We start from the raw sequence: 20,161 nt of genomic DNA on the forward strand, positions 1-20,161 counted from the left end.
TAATGTGTTCTTTTGTTTCTGTTGTTTCTGTTATAAAAGTCGTAAAATATAAAATTCAGATTCACAGTCTGCCTCATCTTAACATATATTATCTATATTCCTTCTTCCTTTATTATTATTTTTGGTTTCTGTTGTTTTTTAGTAAAAGAAAAGTGTCTCAGTAAATAAAGTGATTTCTAGAATTATAATATAATATTCTATTCAGTAAAAAGTGACATTAAGTATTTAGTTAGTACAGAAATATAACATTAGTACAATGTGATGGGACAAGAAGTACAAATCATTTACATCAATTTAAATAAATGAAAAAGTATAAAAACAAACAAGAATGTGATAAACAAATAAAAATACAGTTAGTTTAAATCAGAAAATTAATAAAATTTAGACGTTCAGTAAACATGTGAACAATATTCAACTTCATACTCATAACACATGACATCATTGATTGCTGGTGTCAGTCACAACCAATGAGACCTCAGTCACAGCGATGATGTCATCAGCGGTGGATGATGTCATCAGCGGTGGATGATGTCATCAGCGGTGGATGATGTCACCCAGTGTGGTGGGAAGTTGCCTGTCCTTTATCTCTCTGGTGATCTGACACCAAACACAGGAAGGACAGAAGGACGAGCACAAACAGTCTCTGCACAGACTGCCCTGAAAACACAGAGAAGTACTCACAAATAAGAAGAAGAAGAAGAAGAAGAAGAAGAAGAAGGTGAAGGTGAAGGTAGAGTTTTGTCCTCACTCTGATGCCGTAGCGTTGGCGGATGGAGACTCTCATGGACATGGTGATTGGACGGACGCAGCCGCAGACGTCCAGCAAAGGGAGACAGAGACACTGACCCAACCGTCTACTGGTCCTACAGGCAAAGCAGGGACAGCACCAGAACGCCAGACAGCCTGCACACACACACACACACACACACACACACACACACACACACACACACACACACACACACACACACACACACACACACACACACACATACACACACACACACACACACACACACACACATACACACACACACACACACACGTATAGACACACACATCATAATTATAATTATCATAATTACCAATATTAACATTAATATTCATATTCAAATTCGTATTAATAACAATAACAATATAAGCAATAATAACAATAATAACAATAATCACAATAATAATAATCACAATAATAATAACAATAATAATAATCGCAATAATCATAATAATACTAACAACAATAATAATACTCATAGTTACAGTCTTTCATGTCGAGGCAGCAGTCACAGATCCCAGACGTCCACTCGTCCTCCTCACAGTAAACACCCAGAGCCTGAGGCTGATCCCAGACCACCAGACTCATCCTCAGTCCTCTGAAACACATCAACACATCTTCATCTTCATCATTCACAATCAGTACGGATCACTGACTTCAGCTGAAGAGATAACACCACAGAAGAAGACAGACAAACATCCCTCTCTTACCTGTGTGTGTGTGTGACTGACTGAGAGAACGATTCAGCCGCTCTGATTGGACGAAGACGAAGGATCCAGACGGACCGGACCGACCCGTCTGACCGGGTGGTTTCTGTTTCTATGTGTTGTCACCTTTAAACTATGTCTCAGTGTGAAGGTCTCACTCATGTGATCGCTCAACAAGTAGAAACAGTCTCTCTTTATTATTCACAAGTTACATCAGAGCTTTATTAAAGTACACAACCGACTGTAAAGACAGCAGTACTAAAACACTACATTACCCATGAGGCTTAGAGGAAACTGTGACGTCAGAGTCCTAGTGTGGTTCCAAAGAGTTCAGATCAAAGTCAGCTGACGGTCAACAGGTCTGGAGATGGTCTTGGATCAAACTCTCAGGATTCTCGCGTCATAAAAGTTTGCTTCTCTTCTGGTGTGAACACATCATGACTCTCATAAATACAATTATCACAAGTGTCTTAAACGCTACATTCCCCACGCTGCTGTCCGGCTGCAGGCTTCTGACAGCAATGCTCTCTGGGAGTCGTAGTCCACAGTGTTGGCTTTCTGCCTCATGAGACTCATGTCCCTTTGGCTGGTCTGAAGGACCCTGAAGGACCCTGAAGGCCTCCTGATTCGAGGGGTCGAGTTCTCGTCTTCCGTCCAGAACTCGGCGTCCCGTCCTCCGGGGTCAGCAGGTCAGGGGGGCGGAGCTTCATGGCTCAGGGGCAGTACTCGTACTCGCCTCCATTGCCTCCATCGCCGCCTTCGTCTATCTGGTAGATGTTCTCCACCGCTGACCCTCGACCCTGGAGCTGCAGACCGGACGAAGTGGACCTGAACTGGACCGTACTGTGGACCTGCTGCTGAGGGCTGGAAGACAGAGTTCATAGGTTTTATTCTGAATGAAAACTCTTCATATTTAAAATGAACATTTGCTTTTCATTCCTGTCTTCAGTGAGACGGTTCTAGTCGCCATGAATGACAGAACAGTTTGATTAAAAGCTTCATTCATTTAGTTATTTAGGATTCAGAGGACTCTGGACTGTCTGTCACATGTTGAGCCCTTCAGAAACACTCTGTTAGTCTGGATGTCTGCAGGGAATTACCCACAATTCATAGCGTTGTGGCATAAAACATTAGGGTCACCAGTTAGAAGCCCAGAGGTACACCTGCTTTGTTCACCGACCGTTATTAAAGATGTTTGGACCAAAAAAAGTGCATACATTATTCAAGAACCTGTAAGACTTTAAACAGGAAGTTAAAAACTCCAAATAAAACCTCACATTTGTCGTCGTCAAGGTAACGTGACGTCTCATTTGAGCCCTGGAAGCCTCTCAACCATCTACCAGTAAAGGGTTCAGGGTTTAAAGGGGCATTTCATCCTAAATTAGAGGTACTTGTTCTTCCTTTTCCCCGTAGTGTAGAGAGTAACCGGGTCCTGATTTCTGTCTGGTAAGTTTCTTGGTGTCTAATAGTTCCGTTATATCGTAGAGAAGGCTGATATCTAACTCTCTACAACTTACACCTGAACTATCGGACCGATCAATATCATCACAGGTGAGAGGGACAATATGTACGTTTGATTTTGGGGTGAACTGTCCCTTTAAGGATTTAGGGGGTGGGGGGGTGCATCTCTCTTCCTTCCTTTGGTCACGAGAACCTCCATTTCACATTGTGACATTTACGTCATCATCATCTGTGAATGTGTTAATGTCAAACCTCAGAGGTTTCATGTGTTTCTGAGTTTCTGTTTGTGGTGAAACAAAAACCTTCTTCAGACCTGATGTCTGAACACAGAGAGGAGAGACTTGAGAAATGTATATATATATAGATATATATATGTATATATCACGTAGAGTCTCTATTTATTTCCATCACTGGTAACTCTTGTAGACACTTGGATAAAAGTTGGATATATAGATCCAATTGTTTTACATTTTTGTAAAATAAATTATCAAAGAAAGTCAACTTGCTTTGTTTTCTTTTTCATGATTTATGTCATTATAACTGTGTTATTCTGCACTAAAGACACGTTTGAGTTCTCTCTACTTCTAGTATGATTGTTCTGTTTCTATAGAGGAGCAGGACTTTAATATTGAAGTGAAAAATGAAGAATACGGAGAGAAGAATGGGAGAAAAACCCCACCTGAAACTGCTTGTGGTTCAGAGAAAAAAAGCTTGTGACACAAAATAAATGGTGAAGGGAAACCTTGACTAGAGTTTTGAAAGCTGAGGTTATGTAATCTCGTGTTATTCATCAGAGCCTGAAGGCAGCGCTGAGTGGAGGGCGGGGGTCCGTTCTGACTCGGGCTCTTCTGTTAGAACGAACTGGTTTGTGGTTTTTAGGTTTCGATGCCCTGATGAAGATGAAGATAACGGAGACGCTGAGATAATGCAGAGTGTGGGTGGCTTAACTGCCGATTCATGATTTACCATCAGAGATGCAGTTATTTGTTTTAACCACAAACTCTGAACTTTAACTTCTACGGGAAGAAACAAAAGAGGAAGTTTCCTAATCTGAGTCGCATGACAGAACTTACATTTTGCCGAGTCGTCTCCTTCTGTGCGCTGCAGAGACACAAAGACATCAGGTCACTAGAGATCTGATACAAACATGGAGGAGTAACATCATCATCATCAGAAACATGAGGCCTCTGAATACAGACGGGTCCATGAGGTCCAGCTGGTCCTCTATCCATGTCATCAATCCTCATCTCTGCTGGTTTCAATAGTTTTGATGAGTCATGATGTCTGACGCTTCATTTTAAAACACATATCTTTAACAACGTTAACGTCCATCGTCCTCACTACTTCACAGTTTTAGAGCAACACAAACAGAGAGGTTTGAAAACGCTACAGACGGCATTTAAAAACGATGACGTAGACATAAACGTTCACTTCCTGTTTGGGTCTCATCTGTCATCACGTGTCCTCTGATTCGTCACATCGCCGGATTAAAACAGACATCTGATTGATTACCGATCGACGACCAGGTTCATTCAACATTGATAACAGATAACAGGCGTTGTTGACCTTGTTGTCTTTACTAGCAGCTGTTGTCCAGTTCAATTCTGCATTTTATAATTCTACTACTAACGACATGAGGAGGAAGCAGCTGTTGTTGGAGCGATTAGCGAGCGGCGTGTCCAGCGGCGTTATCAAACCTACGGACCGGACGTCTGAAGTCACGGGTTGAAGCTTTGAGGAGGATGATGGAGATGAAATGGAGGACTTTTATTATTAATGTTTATTTTGTTCTGCACAACTATTGTGACGTTCACAAATAAACTGTAAAAGAACAAAAACATAAATGCTCTCCAGTACGAGCTACGAGTGAGAACAGTTAACAAGGAAACGAGAGGAAACGAGTGACAGACGTGTGTTGATCACATTTATTGATCCATAATCTATTAAACTTTGATTTGTAAGCGTTTATTTTAAAGTAAATTTAAAGATATGCAGCCTTGTGACTACGTTTTAAATGTAAAACTATTTTTAACCGTCAGAGTATAAAGAGGAAGATTTTAGAGGACGATCTTTAGTATCAAACACAACCTTTTATTATTAAAGAGTACCATAATAGTCTGTCGTATTTTCTGTAACTAGGCAACCATTCTACTTCCTGTTTACACCGGCAGCCGCATGTCCAGTGTAAACAGGAAAAGTCATGTTATCTTAGTTTTCAGTCGTGTTAGAAATCATTTTTAAACGAAAACATCTTCAGATTAACTTCATTCCTGTCTGAACACATATGGCGGTCATGTGACGTCTGAGACTCTTACCGATGAAGATGACGGCCGCCGTGACCAGAAACACCAACCCGACCAGAACACACACCAGAGCGACGCTCACACCGCTGCTGCCCTGTGAGACACACACACACACACACACACACACACACACACACACACACACACACACACACACACACACACACACACACACACACACACACACACACACACACACACATTTAATCTATTTCAAAAGCTCTTCTTTGTTATATTTGTGACCTCAACCCGTCACCATGGTTACTGAATTCACCCAGCATAGACCCCCATTTTAAAGTTAAGTTGTGTTTTTTCACTTTTCAGCAGGTTAACCGTCTGAGTTTCTTGTCTCACCTCAGCCGTGATGCTGCTGGAGGAGGAAGTCAGGAGGTGATCGGTCGAGGTCACATGATCTGCAGGATGAGGAAACGAAAGTAGATGTTTGAGTGCAGCTGGGTCAGCAGAATGATGTCATGATGAAGGTTAACCCTTTATACTCTGTACAACAGCTTCCCTTTAAAATAGATAAAGTCTGATCTTTACTTAAGTGTTGACTTAAAATCAGAATCTGTTTGACCAAATAAAACTAAAATATAACATCAAAATGTATAATTCCAGGAAAACAATGTAAAATATTTAGAATAGAGCTAAAAAGTGAACCAAACTTTCTTCTAAATGCTGGATGGACAAACAGGCATTAAGTAAAACAGAAATCTCTGTTCAGAAATAAAATATTATTTCAATTAGCCTGTAAATCGTTAATGCTTATCGCTAGTATACGCATAGCTACCGCTAATGCTAATGGTTAGCATACACATATCCCAGCCTTGCATGTAAACTCTAATCCACAATTGTTTATAAGAGTTTATGTGTATTATTTTGTCATCATAACAGACACTTTACATCACTTACTAAACAAAACCATAACAAAAGTCAGTAGCATTAGTGATTAGCATTAGTATTAGCAATTTGTATAAGCTATTTGAAAGGTGTAAACGGCGATCCTGAACAGTAAGCTAAAAACAGTAAGGTCTGGCTACATGATAATGTAACATAGATGAAGTCCAACATTCCATGTGTAGCTTTTCATGTTCTGTCACTGTAGCATGAAACCATGGTGGAATTAGCAAGCTAGCTAGCTAACTAGCTACCCGCTAAATGAGTGAACTTAATGCTTCATCCACACTCTGTTGTCTCAGCGTAGTAAAGATCTTTACCATCAGCAGATAATCAGTAACACTGATTCACCAGATGTTTGATGATTTAATATTATATTTTCCAGTGTGGAGACACTCTGTGGTTTAGTTCCTCTTTAAGTTCAGAGAATGAAGATATAAACCATCCATCACTGTGAGCAGTGACTCTGTGTTGTACCTGCTGTATAAGAAGCAGCCGTCTGCTCCGTAGCCGTCTCTCTGGTTGACGTCGTTGATGTCGTCGTCTGAGGAGCTGAAACACAAAACACCAGCTGTGACTGATGGAAACCTTTAAACATCAGACATCAGTGACAAATGATTTGACTAACTGGAAATATAGATAAAATATTTCACTGGGACATGTTGGGCTAAGGATTTAAAAACTCTGTTTAATATGAACGATTCATCTTTCACTTTCCAGAACAACTTACTTGATATTCAGAAGTTTAGGAACAAACTGATACTCACGCAAAGAGAAAAATGGTCTGTTGATATATGGTTAAAACAATAATTTCAAACTTATTCTCTCAAAGAGAACAACTATAGTCCAGTACCTTATGTGAAGTATAACTAAAACAAAAGACAAAAACCCCGCCGTGCACAGTTACACTCAGGAACATCACCGTTAGCTCCAGAGACCGGTGGGTTGAATCCTCTCCAGAGGACAGAGTCTGTTTGTTATGTGATCTCGATGACATTTACTGTCCTATCTACGAGGACATGAGACATGTCCTATTTAGTAAAATGTCCTTCATCCATGTCGATTTATTTTGGCTGGATGAATATGAAAAATCTATTTTTTTTTCAGATTTTATTTCCTTTCTGGGAGGGAAGGCAAAATTATTTTGTTGAAAACCGAGCTGGTGAAATAACATGACAATTTTAATTGAATGAAATGTACAACCATTGCAGCTGTATCCTATAAACCAATGAGGGTTGGGCCCGTTGTGTGCATGACATGAAAATCACCAACCTTTATATATTGTACACATAACTACACTAGAAAACACTCAATAAACTTACATTGTATGCAGATGATACCTAATTATATCTATCGATTAAGCCAGACGAAACCAACCACTTCTTCATGTTAAACTCAGACAAACTGAAGTTAATGTACTAGGGATCAATTATCTAATGATATAGTTTCTCTAGATGGCATTGCTCTGGCATCCAGCACTAAAGTAAAGAACATTGCAGTTATCTTTGATCAGGTTCTGTCCTTTAACTGCACTCCCTCAATGCAGGGTTACTTGTACTTCCTAGATTATCAAAAAGTAGGATGAGAGCCAGAACCTTCAGTTATCAGGCTCCTCTTCTGTGGAACCAGGTTCCAGTTTCTCTCCGGAGGGCCGACACTTCATTATTTAAATAAATAATTTCTCACCTTCCTCAACAACCAGATCAAAGTGATATTTTTTGTCGTTTGACCAGCCGGGTATTTCCACTCTGCATCCGTACCGACCAGCATCAGACTTTGAGACGTCCTCTATCGTCAGAGAAACGTCTCCGTCCTCCAGTCGTCCCAGTAGCTGATACCTGCTGGAAACTCTGGTTCCTTCGGTCACCTTGTGTCCGTCGGTGGCGATCAGCTGGTTGCTGCATTTGGAGTTTGGTATTTGTCCTCGACCCCAACAAATGTGCAGCGCCCCGTGAGATTTGATGTCGTATTTACAGGACAGAGTGACACGTCCTCCGGTTCTACCAACAACTGTGGTGCCGTCACCTTCACTGACTGTGGGCCACAAACAAACAATCACATCTCATCTTGTTCTTATCTGCTGCTTTATCCGGTTTTATTTTTTTTTAAAACCCGCGTTTTTTCTGAAAGTCAAATTTCCCACAAGAGATTAAACCCACAACCAGTCAGTTATCTTATCTTCATCAGACAGCTGGTGTGTGGAAGTGCAGCTCTTCAGAAGTTGATAAATTACCTAAAACAATATGAAATATGACTAATATTTAAACTGAGTCTCTGTAAAAAGAAAAAGTACAAAAAACATTGTTTTCTACAAATCTACAAATAAACACAGTGAAAAAGAAACAGTGTAAATGTCAGTAATATGAAGAGAAACAAAACACACAAGAAGAAACACCTGATGCTGTAAAGCAAAGTTTCTTCTATTAATGTGTTTGATCACTTGTAAATGGAGAAACAGTGATAAAGTGAATATACGTCACCTGTGAGGAGAGCGAGGAGCAGAACGACCTTCATCATGAGCACTCTGACAGCGTTTCCTCAAACTCTCACGTTTAAACACAGCTGCAGACACACTCAGTCACCACTGCACACTGTAAAAAATGATCTGCTGCTACTTCAAAGAGAAGAAGAAAACAATCTGGTTTGAGAGAAGATGCAAAAGAGACGATTTAAGAGAGAAACAAAGAAATATGGGATTGAGGACAAGGGACAACTCTGGTGGTCACATAACATTCTTAACTATAACATGACATAAAGTAACAGAACATAGCGTAAAGTAACACAACATAAAATAAAATAAGACAACATAATATAACACAATATAACATAACATAAAATAACATAACATAACATAACATAAAATAACATAAAATAACATAAACAATATAACATAACATAACATAAAACATAACATAACATATAACATAACATAACATAACAAAAATATAAACATAACATAACATAACAAACATAAAATAACATAACATAAAATAACATAACAAAATATAACATAACAAAATATAACATAACATAACATAACAAATATAACATAACATAACATAAATAACATAACATAACATAAAATAACATAACATAACATAAAATAACATAACATAACATAACATAAAATAACATAACATAACATAACATAACATAACATAACATAACATAACATAACATAACATAACATAAAATAACATAACATAACATAACATAACATAACACAATATAACATAAAATAACATAACATAACATAATATAACATAACATAACACAACATAACATAAAATAACGTCACATAACAAAACAACTTGACTTGCTCTTTTGAGTGATTTTCATGAGCTTCACACGTTTCATGAGGCGTATAACTGTCAGTCTAATCTGTGAACATGTGGTCAGAGATGTCTTCCTGTTGGCAGCATTAGCTGGTGCTAGCTTCCTGTTATTTAATCCTTGGACTCTGACTTTCAGTTCATCAGAAGCTGAAAGAAGGACAGCTGAGCTCCACACTGTATGAAATATCTGAAGCTCAAACTGAATTTTTAACAATTTAAAAGAAAGTTAAAGTTTTGTCCGGGGCCAAGAATTCATTTTAGTATTTCATCCCATATCTCTATGTAATTGTAGATGTATTTACATTTATGATGAATATGTGACGAATGTGTAATAATTCAGTTACTTGATTTTTCACATGTAATGTCTCTGCCATAATGAAAGCAAAATAAAAAATTAGGTCACATATTTATTCCCCTAAAATTATTAAATTAAACATAATAATAATGATTTAATTAATGTAAATAATAATACGAATGCCAACAATGTTATTTTTAATGCTATGGCGCCCCCTGCAGGCTGCAGTCTTCATTACAGCCTGAATAAGAAAGAGAAGGACAAACACACTGATGAAGGTAAACACAGTAAACCAGGTGAGCTGGTTCTTTTTAAAACACCTGAAGAAATGTGAACTATATCTATAATAACTGAACTAAACTCAGATAATTAGTTCTTATGACTTCTTACGATGTTAAAATTCATTTTTGAAATAAAAATAAAGAAAAATATAATGTGAAATCAACTGATTATTCATGATGACAGATGTAGATTTTTTGTTACACATTAATGATAAAAGATGAGTTGATTTAACATTTTAAAGAATCACCGCCGACTGCAGTACCGTCTGTGGCCACATCGTGTAACTCTATGAGCTCTTGGCGCTGTTTCCACGTTTTGTCAAATGACAGAAAACGAGGACATTTAGACTCTGTGGTCCACAGAGGATAATAAACAGCCAAACAGAAATGTAACAGAACATTAAGATGAAGTAAAATTAACTTTTGTTATATATTAACTTTTGTCATATATTAACTTTTGTTATATATTAACTTTTGTCATATATTAACTTTTGTCATATCTTAACTTAAAAATCAATCCTTGTCTATCACTAATGAATTTACAGTCTCTGTTTAAATCATTAATTATTGTGTAATGTCTCTCATATATCTGTTTAAGATGTTATTTTTTGTTTATTCTTTAATTATCAATCCAAACATTATGTGTGGGTACTTATTGTAACATTTCTTCATGAAGCTATTTGTTTGTTTATTAACTGATGAATTAGTCGCTGTAATGATCACTGCACTCTCTAGAGGGCGCTATAGATCACATCAACGGTCAATTACTTCACAACGTTACTTGTGTCTAGTTAATTATTAATAATTTACTTCATGTTGTTGCTTCTGTTCACTTTCATGACTCCATTCGAAAGTTAAAAAGAGCTTTTCATCCACTACACTGAGAATTATTTTTAAATAAAATTGGTTAAATAGTTATGAAGTAAAAATCAAAGCTGTAGAAACAATATAGCTGATGTGAGGTTTAAAGTAGACTTTAAATCAAAGGGTAGAATATTTACAGAAACATCTTTTTGACTCTACATCCTGATATAAACCAGTTCTCCTGTTGAACCTGAAGTTTGTTGTTCAGGTGAACACCCAGGTACTTATAAGATTGCACAATCTCAATGTCCTGTCCCTGGATGTTCACTGGTTCCGGAGGACAGTGTTTACCCCGGTGGAAGTCCACCACCAGCTCTTTGGTTTTACCAGAGTTGATCTGGAGGCGGTTCTGCTGGCTCCATCCTATGAAGTCCTGGTTCAGTTCTCTGTATTCCCTCTCATCGCCGGCGGAGATGAGGCCGACGATGCAGAGTCATCAGAGAACTTTGCAGGTGGCAGGTAGCAGAGTTGTATGTGAAGTCTGATGTGTAGATGGAGAAGAGGAATGGAGCCAGAACGGTTCCTTGTGGGGCCCCGTGCTGCAGGACACCCGATCTGACTCACACTCCCCTATCCTCACATACTGTGGACGGTTGGTGAGGTAGTCCAGGATCCATGCAGTGAGGTGGTGGTCCACCCGGTCTGCTCCAGCTTGTCCCTCAGAAGCAAAGGCTGGATGGTGTTGAAGGCACTGGAGAAGTCGAAGAACATGACTCTCACAGTGCTTCCAGCCTTTTCCAGGTGAGAGAGGCGTCTGTGTAGCAGGTAGACGACAGCGTCATCCACCCCGATGACAGATTGGTAGGCGAACTGAAGAGGGTCCAAAGATGAGATCACCAGGGGACGGAGGGGCCCAAGAAGAAGAAGAAGAAGAAGAAGAAGAAGAAGAAGAAGAAGAAGAAGAAGAAGGTGAAGGTGAACGTAGAGTTTTGTCCTCACTCTGATGCCGTAGCGTTGGCGGACGGAGACTCTCATGGACATGGTGATTGGACGGACGCAGCCGCAGACGTCCAGCAGAGGGAGACAGAGACACTGACCCAACCGTCTACTGGTCCTACAGGCAAAGCAGGGACAGCACCAGAACGCCAGACAGCCTGCACACACACACACACACACACACACACACACACACACACACACACACACACACACACACACACACATATGCACAAATACATTGTTCACATACATACACACACACACACACACACACACACACACACAACACACACACACACACACACATACAAATATTTCAAACATGACATACACACACACACACACACACACACACACACAACATATTTATGAAACACACACATACATTACCACACACACATCAGTTATGGCACAATTCTTTTCATATACATAATTAAGGCTCATTATTTTTTCACCTTTAGCCCTGAAAGAGACAGTCCTGCTGAACTCTAGTTTAAATCTAGTTAGTGAAGACTTTCATGTACGGGAGCTGAGGAAGCGTTGGGCAGCAGTCACAGAAACCGATTTTCATTTAAACAAATCGCGTCCTGACCAGCAAACACCAGATAAACATACACATACATAATAATAATAATAATAATAGTAATACAATCACACACAAGATGCATAATAATAACATTAATAATAATATTATTAATATATAATATTAATTATTTTTTCAATACCTTTAGCCCTGAAAGCAATTTAATATTAAGATTAATATTAATATATAATATTAATAATACGTGTAGCATAATAATGTCTCAGTGTGAAGGTCTCACTCATGTGATCGCTCAACAAGTAGAAACAGTCTCTCTTTATTATTCACAAGTTACATCAGAGCTTTATTAAAGTACACAACCGACTGTAAAGACAGCAGTACTAAAACACTACATTACCCATGAGGCTTAGAGGAAACTGTGACGTCAGAGTCCTAGTGTGGTTCCAAAGAGCTCAGATCAAAGTCAGCTGACGGTCAACAGGTCTGGAGATGGTCTTGGATCAAACTCTCAGGATTCTCGCGTCATAAAAGTTTGCTTCTCTTCTGGTGTGAACACATCATGACTCTCATAAATACAATTATCACAAGTGTCTTAAACGCTACATTCCCCACGCTGCTGTCCGGCTGCAGGCTTCTGACAGCAATGCTCTCTGGGAGTCGTAGTCCACAGTGTTGGCTTTCTGCCTCATGAGACTCATGTCCCTTTGGCTGGTCTGAAGGACCCTGAAGGACCCTGAAGGCCTCCTGATTCGAGGGGTCGAGTTCTCGTCTTCCGTCCAGAACTCGGCGTCCCGTCCTCCGGGGTCAGCAGGTCAGGGGGGCGGAGCTTCATGGCTCAGGGGCAGTACTCGTACTCGCCTCCATTGCCTCCATCGCTGCCTTCGTCTATCTGGTAGATGTTCTCCACCGCTGACCCTCGACCCTGGAGCTGCAGACCGGACTAAGTGGACCTGAACTGGACCGTACTGTGGACCTGCTGCTGAGGGCTGGAAGACAGAGTTCATAGGTTTTATTCTGAATGAAAACTCTTCATATTTAAAATGAACATTTGCTTTTCATTCCTGTCTTCAGTGAGACGGTTCTAGTCGCCATGAATGACAGAACAGTTTGATTAAAAGCTTCATTCATTTAGTTATTTAGGATTCAGAGGACTCTGGACTGTCTGTCACATGTTGAGCCCTTCAGAAACACTCTGTTAGTCTGGATGTCTGCAGGGAATTACCCACAATTCATAGCGTTGTGGCATAAAACACAGGGTCACCAGTTAGAAGCCCAGAGGTACACCTGCTTTGTTCACCGACCATTATTAAAGATGTTTGGACCAAAAAAAGTTAATAGATTATTTTACCTCTCGAAAGAAACAGTTAAAAACTCCAAATAAAACCTCACATTTGTCGTCGTCAAGGTAACGTGACGTCTCATTTGAGCCCTGGAAGCCTCTCAACCATCTACCAGTAAAGGGTTCAGGGTTTAAAGGGGCATTTCATCCTAAATTAGAGATACTTGTTCTTCCTTTCCCCCGTAGTGTAGAGAGTAACCGGGTCCTGATTTCTGTCTGGTAAGTTTCTTGTGTCTAATAGTTCCGTTATATCGTAGAGAAGGCTGATATCTAACTCTCTACAACTGTGAACTATCGGACCGATCAATATCATCACAGGTGAGAGGGACAATATGTACGTTTGATTTTGGGGTGAACTGTCCCTTTAAGGATTTAAAGGGGGTGGGGGGGGGGTGCATCTCTTTCCTTCCTTTGGTCACGAGAACCTCCATTTCACATTGTGACATTTACGTCATCATCATCTGTGAATGTGTTAATGTCAAACCTCAGAGGTTTCATGTGTTTCTGAGTTTCTGTTTGTGGTGAAACAAAAACCTTCAGACCTGATGTCTGAACACAGAGAGGAGAGACTTGAGAAATGTATATATATATAGATATATATATGTATATATCACGTAGAGTCTCTATTTATTTCCATCACTGGTAACTCTTGTAGACACTTGGATAAAAGTTGGATATATAGATCCAATTGTTTTACATTTTTGTAAAATAAATTATCAAAGAAAGTCAACTTGCTTTGTTTTCTTTTTCATGATTTATGTCATTATAACTGTGTTATTCTGCACTAAAGACACGTTTGAGTTCTCTCTACTTCTAGTATGATTGTTCTGTTTCTATAGAGGAGCAGGACTTTAATATTGAAGTGAAAAATGAAGAATACGGAGAGAAGAATGGGAGAAAAACCCCACCTGAAACTGCTTGTGGTTCAGAGAAAAAAAGCTTGTGACACAAAATAAACGGTGAAGGGAAACCTTGACTAGAGTTTTGAAAGCTGAGGTTATGTAATCTCGTGTTATTCATCAGAGCCTGAAGGCAGCGCTGAGTGGAGGGCGGGGGTCCGTTCTGAACTCGGCTGTTAGAACGAACTGGTTTGTGGTTTTTAGGTTTCGATGCCCTGATGAAGATGAAGATCTTCATCAGAACGAGATAATGCAGAGTGTGGGTGGCTTAACTGCCGATTCATGATTTACCATCAGAGATGCAGTTATTTGTTTTAACTTGAACTTTATTTTTTCCTAATCTGAGTCGCATGACAGAACTTACATTTTGCCGAGTCGTCTCCTTCTGTGCGCTGCAGAGACACAAAGACATCAGGTCACTAGAGATCTGATACAAACATGGAGGAGTAACATCATCATCATCAGAAACATGAGGCCTCTGAATACAGACGGGTCCATGAGGTCCAGCTGGTCCTCTATCCATGTCATCAATCCTCATCTCTGCTGGTTTCAATAGTTTTGATGAGTCATGATGTCTGACGCTTCATTTTAAAACACATATCTTTAACAACGTTAACGTCCATCGTCCTCACTACTTCACAGTTTTAAAGCAACACAAACAGAGAGGTTTGAAAACTCTGCAGACGGCATTTAAAAACGATGACGTAGACATAAACGTTCACTTCCTGTTTGGGTCTCATCTGTCATCACGTGTCCTCTGATTCGTCACATCGCCGGATTAAAACAGACATCTGATTGATTACCGATCGACGACCAGGTTCATCCAACATTGATAACAGATAACAGGCGTTGTTGACCTTGTTGTCTTTACTAGCAGCTGTTGTCCAGTTCAATTCTGCATTTTATAATTCTACTAACGACATGAGGAGGAAGCAGCTGTTGTTGGAGCGATTAGCGAGCGGTGTGTCCAGCGGCGTTATCATACCTACGGACCGGACGTCTGAAGTCACGGTTTGAAGCTTTGAGGAGGATGATGGACACAAAATGGAGGACTTTACTTTTATTATTAATGTTTATTTTGTTCTGCACAACTATTGTGACGTTCACAAATAAACTGTAAAAGAACAAAAACATAAATGCTCTCCAGTACGAGCTACGAGTGAGAACAGTTAACAAGGAAACGAGAGGAAACGAGTGACAGACGTGTGTTGATCACATTTATTGATCCATAATCTATTAAACTTTGATTTGTAAGCGTTTATTTTAAAGTAAATTTAAAGATATGCAGCCTTGTGACTACGTTTTAAATGTAAAACTAAACTTAACCGTCAGAGTATAAAGAGGAAGATTTTAGAGGACGATCTTTAGTATCAAACACAACCTTTTATTATTAAAGAGTACTATAATAGTCTGTCGTATTTTCTGTAACTAGGCAACCATTCTACTTCCTGTTTACACCGGCAGCCGCATGTCCAGTGTAAACAGGAAAAGTCATGTTATCTTAGTTTTCAGTCGTGGTAGTACGAACAGAAATAATTTTTAAACGAAAACATCTTCAGATTAACTTCATTCCTGTCTGAACACAGATGGAGGTCATGTGACGTCTGAGACTCTTACCGATGAAGATGACGGCCGCCGTGACCAGAAACACCAACCCGACCAGAACACACACCAGAGCGACACTCACACCGCTGCTGCCCTGTGACACACACACACACACACACACACACACACACACACACACACACACACACACACACACACACACACACACACACACACACACACACACTTAATCTATTTCAAAAGCTCTTCTTTGTTGTATTTGTGACCTCAACCCGTCACCATGGTTACTGAATTCACCCAGCATAGACCCCCATTTTAAAGTTAAGTTGTGTTTTTTCACTTTTCAGCATGTTAACCGAGTTTCTCTGTAGTTAGTCTTCTTGTCTCACCTCAGCCGTGATGCTGCTGGAGGAGGAAGTCAGGAGGTGATCGGTCGAGGTCACATGACCTGCAGGATGAGGAAACGAAAGTAGATGTTTGAGTGCAGCTGGGTCAGCAGAATGATGTCATGATGAAGGTTAACTCTTTATACTCTGTACAACAACTTCCCTTTAAAATAGATAAAGTCTGATCTTTACTTAAGTATTGACTTAAAAGCAGAATCTGTTTGACCAAATAAAACTAAAATATAACATCAAAATGTATAATTCCAGGAAAACAATGTAAAATATTTAGAATAGAGCTAAAAAGTGAACCAAACTTTCTTCTAAATGCTGGATGGACAAACAGGCATTAAGTAAAACAGAAATCTCTGTTCAGAAATAAAATATTATTTCAATTAGCCTGTAAATCGTTAATGCTTATCGCTAGTATACGCATAGCTACCGCTAATGCTAATGGTTAGCATACACATATCCCAGCCTTGCATGTAAACTCTAATCCACAATTGTTTATAAGAGTTTATGTGTATTATTTTGTCATCATAACAGACACTTTACATCACTTACTAAACAAAACCATAACAAAAGTCAGTAGCATTAGTGATTAGCATTAGTATTAGCAATTTGTATAAGCTATTTGAAAGGTGTAAACGGCGATCCTGAACAGTAAGCTAAAAACAATAAGGTCTGGCTACATGATAATGTAACATAGATGAAGTCCAACATTCCATGTGTAGCTTTTCATGTTCTGTCACTGTAGCATGAAACCATGGTGGAATTAGCAAGCTAGCTAGCTAACTAGCTACCCGCTAAATGAGTGAACTTAATGCTTCATCCACACTCTGTTGTCTCAGCGTAGTAAAGATCTTTACCATCAGCAGATAATCAGTAACACTGATTCACCAGATGTTTGATGATTTAATATTATATTTTCCAGTGTGGAGACACTCTGTGGTTTAGTTCCTCTTTAAGTTCAGAGAATGAAGATATAAACCATCCATCACTGTGAGCAGTGACTCTGTGTTGTACCTGCTGTATAAGAAGCAGCCGTCTGCTCCGTAGCCGTCTCTCTGGTTGACGTCGTTGATGTCGTCGTCTGAGGAGCTGAAACACAAAACACCAGCTGTGACTGATGGAAACCTTTAAACATCAGACATCAGTGACAAATGATTTGACTCTGGAAAAGAGATAAATATTTCACTGGGACATGTTGGGCTAAGGGTTTAAAAACTCTGTTTAATATGAACGATTCATCTTTCACTTTCCAGAACAACTTACTTGATATTCAGAAGTTTAGGAACAAACTGAACAAAGAGAAAAATGGTCTGTTGATATATGGTTAAAACAATAATTTCAAACTTATTCTCTCAAAGAGAACAACTATAGTCCAGTACCTTATGTGAAGTATAACTAAAACAAAAGACAAAAACCCCGTCGTGCACAGTTACACTCAGGAACATCACTGTTAGCTCCAGAGACCGGTGGGTTGAATCCTCTCCAGAGGACAGAGTCTGTTTGTTATGTGATCTCGATGACATTTACTGTCCTATCTACGAGGACATGAGACATGTCCTATTTAGTAAAATGTCCTTCATCCATGTCGATTTATTTTGGCTGGATGAATATGAAAAATCTATTTTTTTTTCAGATTTTATTTCCTTTCTGGGAGAGAAGGCAAAATTCTTTTGTTGAAAACCGAGCTGGTGAAATAACATGTCAATTTTAATTGAATGAAATGTACAACCATGGCAGCTGTATCTTATAAACCAATGAGGGTTGGGCCCGTTGTGTGCATGACATGAAAATCACCAACCTTTATATATTGTACACATAACTACACTAGAAAACACTCAATAAACTTACATTGTATGCAGATGATACCTAATTATATCTATCGATTAAGCCAGACGAAACCAACCACTTCTTCATGTTAAACTCAGACAAACTGAAGTTAATCTACTAGGGATCAATTATCTAATGATATAGTTTCTCTAGATGGCATTGCTCTGGCATCCAGCACTAAAGTAAAGAACATTGCAATTATCAATGATCAGGTTCTGTCCTTTAACTGCACTCCCTCAATGCAGGGTTACTTGTACTTCCTAGATTATCAAAAAGTAGGATGAGAGCCAGAACCTTCAGTTATCAGGCTCCTCTTCTGTGGAACCAGGTTCCAGTTTCTCTCCGGAGGGCCGACACTTCATTATTTAAATAAATAATTTCTCACCTTTCTCAACAACCAGATCAAAGTGATATTTTTTGTCGTTTGACCAGCCGGGTATTTCCACTCTGCATCCGTACCGACCAGCATCAGACTTTGAGACGTCCTCTATCGTCAGAGAAACGTCTCCGTCCTCCAGTCGTCCCAGTAGCTGATACCTGCTGGAAACTCTGGTTCCTTCGGTCACCTTGTGTCCGTCGGTGGCGATCAGCTGGTTGCTGCATTTGGAGGTTGGTATTTCTCCTCGACCCCAACAAACGTGCAGCGCCCCGTGAGATTTGATGTCGTATTTACAGGACAGAGTGACACGTCCTCCGGTTCTACCAACAACTGTGGTGCCGTCACCTTCACTGACTGTGGGACACAAACAAACAATCACATCTCATCTTGTTCTTATCTGCTGCTTTATCCGGTTTTATTTTTTTACAAAACCCTGCAGGTTTTTCTGAAAGTCAAATTTCCCACAAGAGACAGAAATAAAGATGAAACCCACAACCAGTCAGTTATCTTATCTTCATCAGACAGCTGGTGTGTGAAAGTGCAGCTCTTCAGAAGTTGATAAATTACCTAAAACAATATGAAATATGACTAATATTTAAACTGAGTCTCTGTAAAAAGAAAAAGTACAAAAAACATTGTTTTCTACAAATCTACAAATAAACACAGTGAAAAAGAAACAGTGTAAATGTCAGTAATATGAAGAGAAACAAAACACACAAGAAGAAACACCTGATGCTGTAAAGCAAAGTTTCTTCTATTAATATGTTTGATCACTTGTAAATGGAGAAACAGTGATAAAGTGAATATACGTCACCTGTGAGGAGAGCGAGGAGCAGAACGACCTTCATCATGAGCACTCTGACAGCGTTTCCTCAAACTCTCACGTTTAAACACAGCTGCAGACACACTCAGTCACCACTGCACACTGTAAAAAATGATCTGCTGCTACTTCAAAGAGAAGAAGAAAACAATCTGGTTTGAGAGAAGATGCAAAAGAGACGATTTAAGAGAGAAACAAAGAAATATGGGATTGAGGACAAGGGACAACTCTGGTGGTCACATAACATTCTTAAATATAACATGACATAAAGTAACAAAACATAGCGTAAAGTAACACAACATAAAATAAAATAAGACAACATAACATAACATAAAATAACATAACAAAATATAACATAACAAAATATAACATAACATAACATAACATAAAATAAACATAATATAACATAAATAACATAAAATAACATAATATAACATAACATAAAATAACATAACATAAAATAACATAACATAACAAAAATAACATAATATAACATAACATAACATAACATAACATAACATAACATAATATAACATAACAA

General features: G+C 39.0%; 3 protein-coding genes across 3 annotated transcripts in view; all 3 read right to left on the bottom strand.

Annotated features, from left to right (window-relative positions):
* The window catches only part of LOC129113252 (cornifelin homolog B-like), a 1,687-nt gene extending 230 nt beyond the window's left edge, over positions 1-1,457 (bottom strand). Inside the window, exons 1-3 of the mRNA XM_054625468.1 lie at positions 1,258-1,457; positions 749-903; positions 1-657 (exon numbers count right to left, since the gene is read on the bottom strand). The exon at positions 1-657 is cut by the window's left edge and continues 230 nt beyond it. Coding sequence (XP_054481443.1) covers positions 535-657; positions 749-903; positions 1,258-1,381 — 402 coding nt within the window. The 5' untranslated portion in view covers positions 1,382-1,457 and the 3' untranslated portion in view covers positions 1-534. The remainder of the gene's footprint in view (positions 658-748; positions 904-1,257) is intronic.
* Positions 1,458-1,665: 208 nt separating this feature from the next.
* Positions 1,666-8,709, bottom strand: LOC129113242 (hepatitis A virus cellular receptor 1 homolog). Its single transcript, XM_054625458.1, has 7 exons — positions 8,621-8,709; positions 7,827-8,174; positions 6,618-6,692; positions 5,598-5,656; positions 5,256-5,337; positions 4,014-4,041; positions 1,666-2,343 (listed from the first exon to the last, which is right to left on the bottom strand). The coding sequence occupies exons 1-7, from the start codon at positions 8,655-8,657 to the stop codon at positions 2,193-2,195; spliced, it is 780 nt and encodes a 259-aa protein (XP_054481433.1). The 5' UTR covers positions 8,658-8,709; the 3' UTR covers positions 1,666-2,192.
* A 4,004-nt stretch (positions 8,710-12,713) lies between these two features.
* On the bottom strand, positions 12,714-19,706 carry LOC129113244 (hepatitis A virus cellular receptor 1 homolog). The gene is made up of 7 exons (XM_054625460.1): positions 19,615-19,706; positions 18,807-19,154; positions 17,609-17,683; positions 16,589-16,647; positions 16,251-16,332; positions 14,998-15,025; positions 12,714-13,381 (listed from the first exon to the last, which is right to left on the bottom strand). Exons 1-7 carry the CDS (start codon positions 19,649-19,651, stop codon positions 13,336-13,338), a joined length of 675 nt encoding a protein of 224 aa, XP_054481435.1. The 5' UTR covers positions 19,652-19,706; the 3' UTR covers positions 12,714-13,335.
* Positions 19,707-20,161: the final 455 nt, after the last annotated feature.

This window comes from Anoplopoma fimbria, chromosome 24 (assembly GCF_027596085.1).
Source record: "Anoplopoma fimbria isolate UVic2021 breed Golden Eagle Sablefish chromosome 24, Afim_UVic_2022, whole genome shotgun sequence".
NCBI lineage: Eukaryota > Metazoa > Chordata > Actinopteri > Perciformes > Anoplopomatidae > Anoplopoma > Anoplopoma fimbria.

Excerpts from the sequence above, each read along its gene's own strand:
- LOC129113242 (XM_054625458.1), bottom strand. The coding sequence starts at position 8,657 with ATGATGAAGGTCGTTCTGCTCCTCGCTCTCCTCACAG. Across the intron at positions 8,175-8,620 it reads GCTCCTCGCTCTCCTCACAG|TCAGTGAAGGTGACGGCACC; the intron begins GTGACGTATATT and ends TGTGGCCCACAG. Across the intron at positions 5,657-6,617 it reads GGCTGCTTCTTATACAGCAG|ATCATGTGACCTCGACCGAT; the intron begins GTACAACACAGA and ends CTCATCCTGCAG.
- LOC129113244 (XM_054625460.1), bottom strand. The coding sequence starts at position 19,651 with ATGATGAAGGTCGTTCTGCTCCTCGCTCTCCTCACAG. Across the intron at positions 16,333-16,588 it reads CCAGCAGCATCACGGCTGAG|GGCAGCAGCGGTGTGAGTGT; the intron begins GTGAGACAAGAA and ends TGTGTGTCACAG. Across the intron at positions 15,026-16,250 it reads GGCGGCCGTCATCTTCATCG|CGCACAGAAGGAGACGACTC; the intron begins GTAAGAGTCTCA and ends GTGTCTCTGCAG.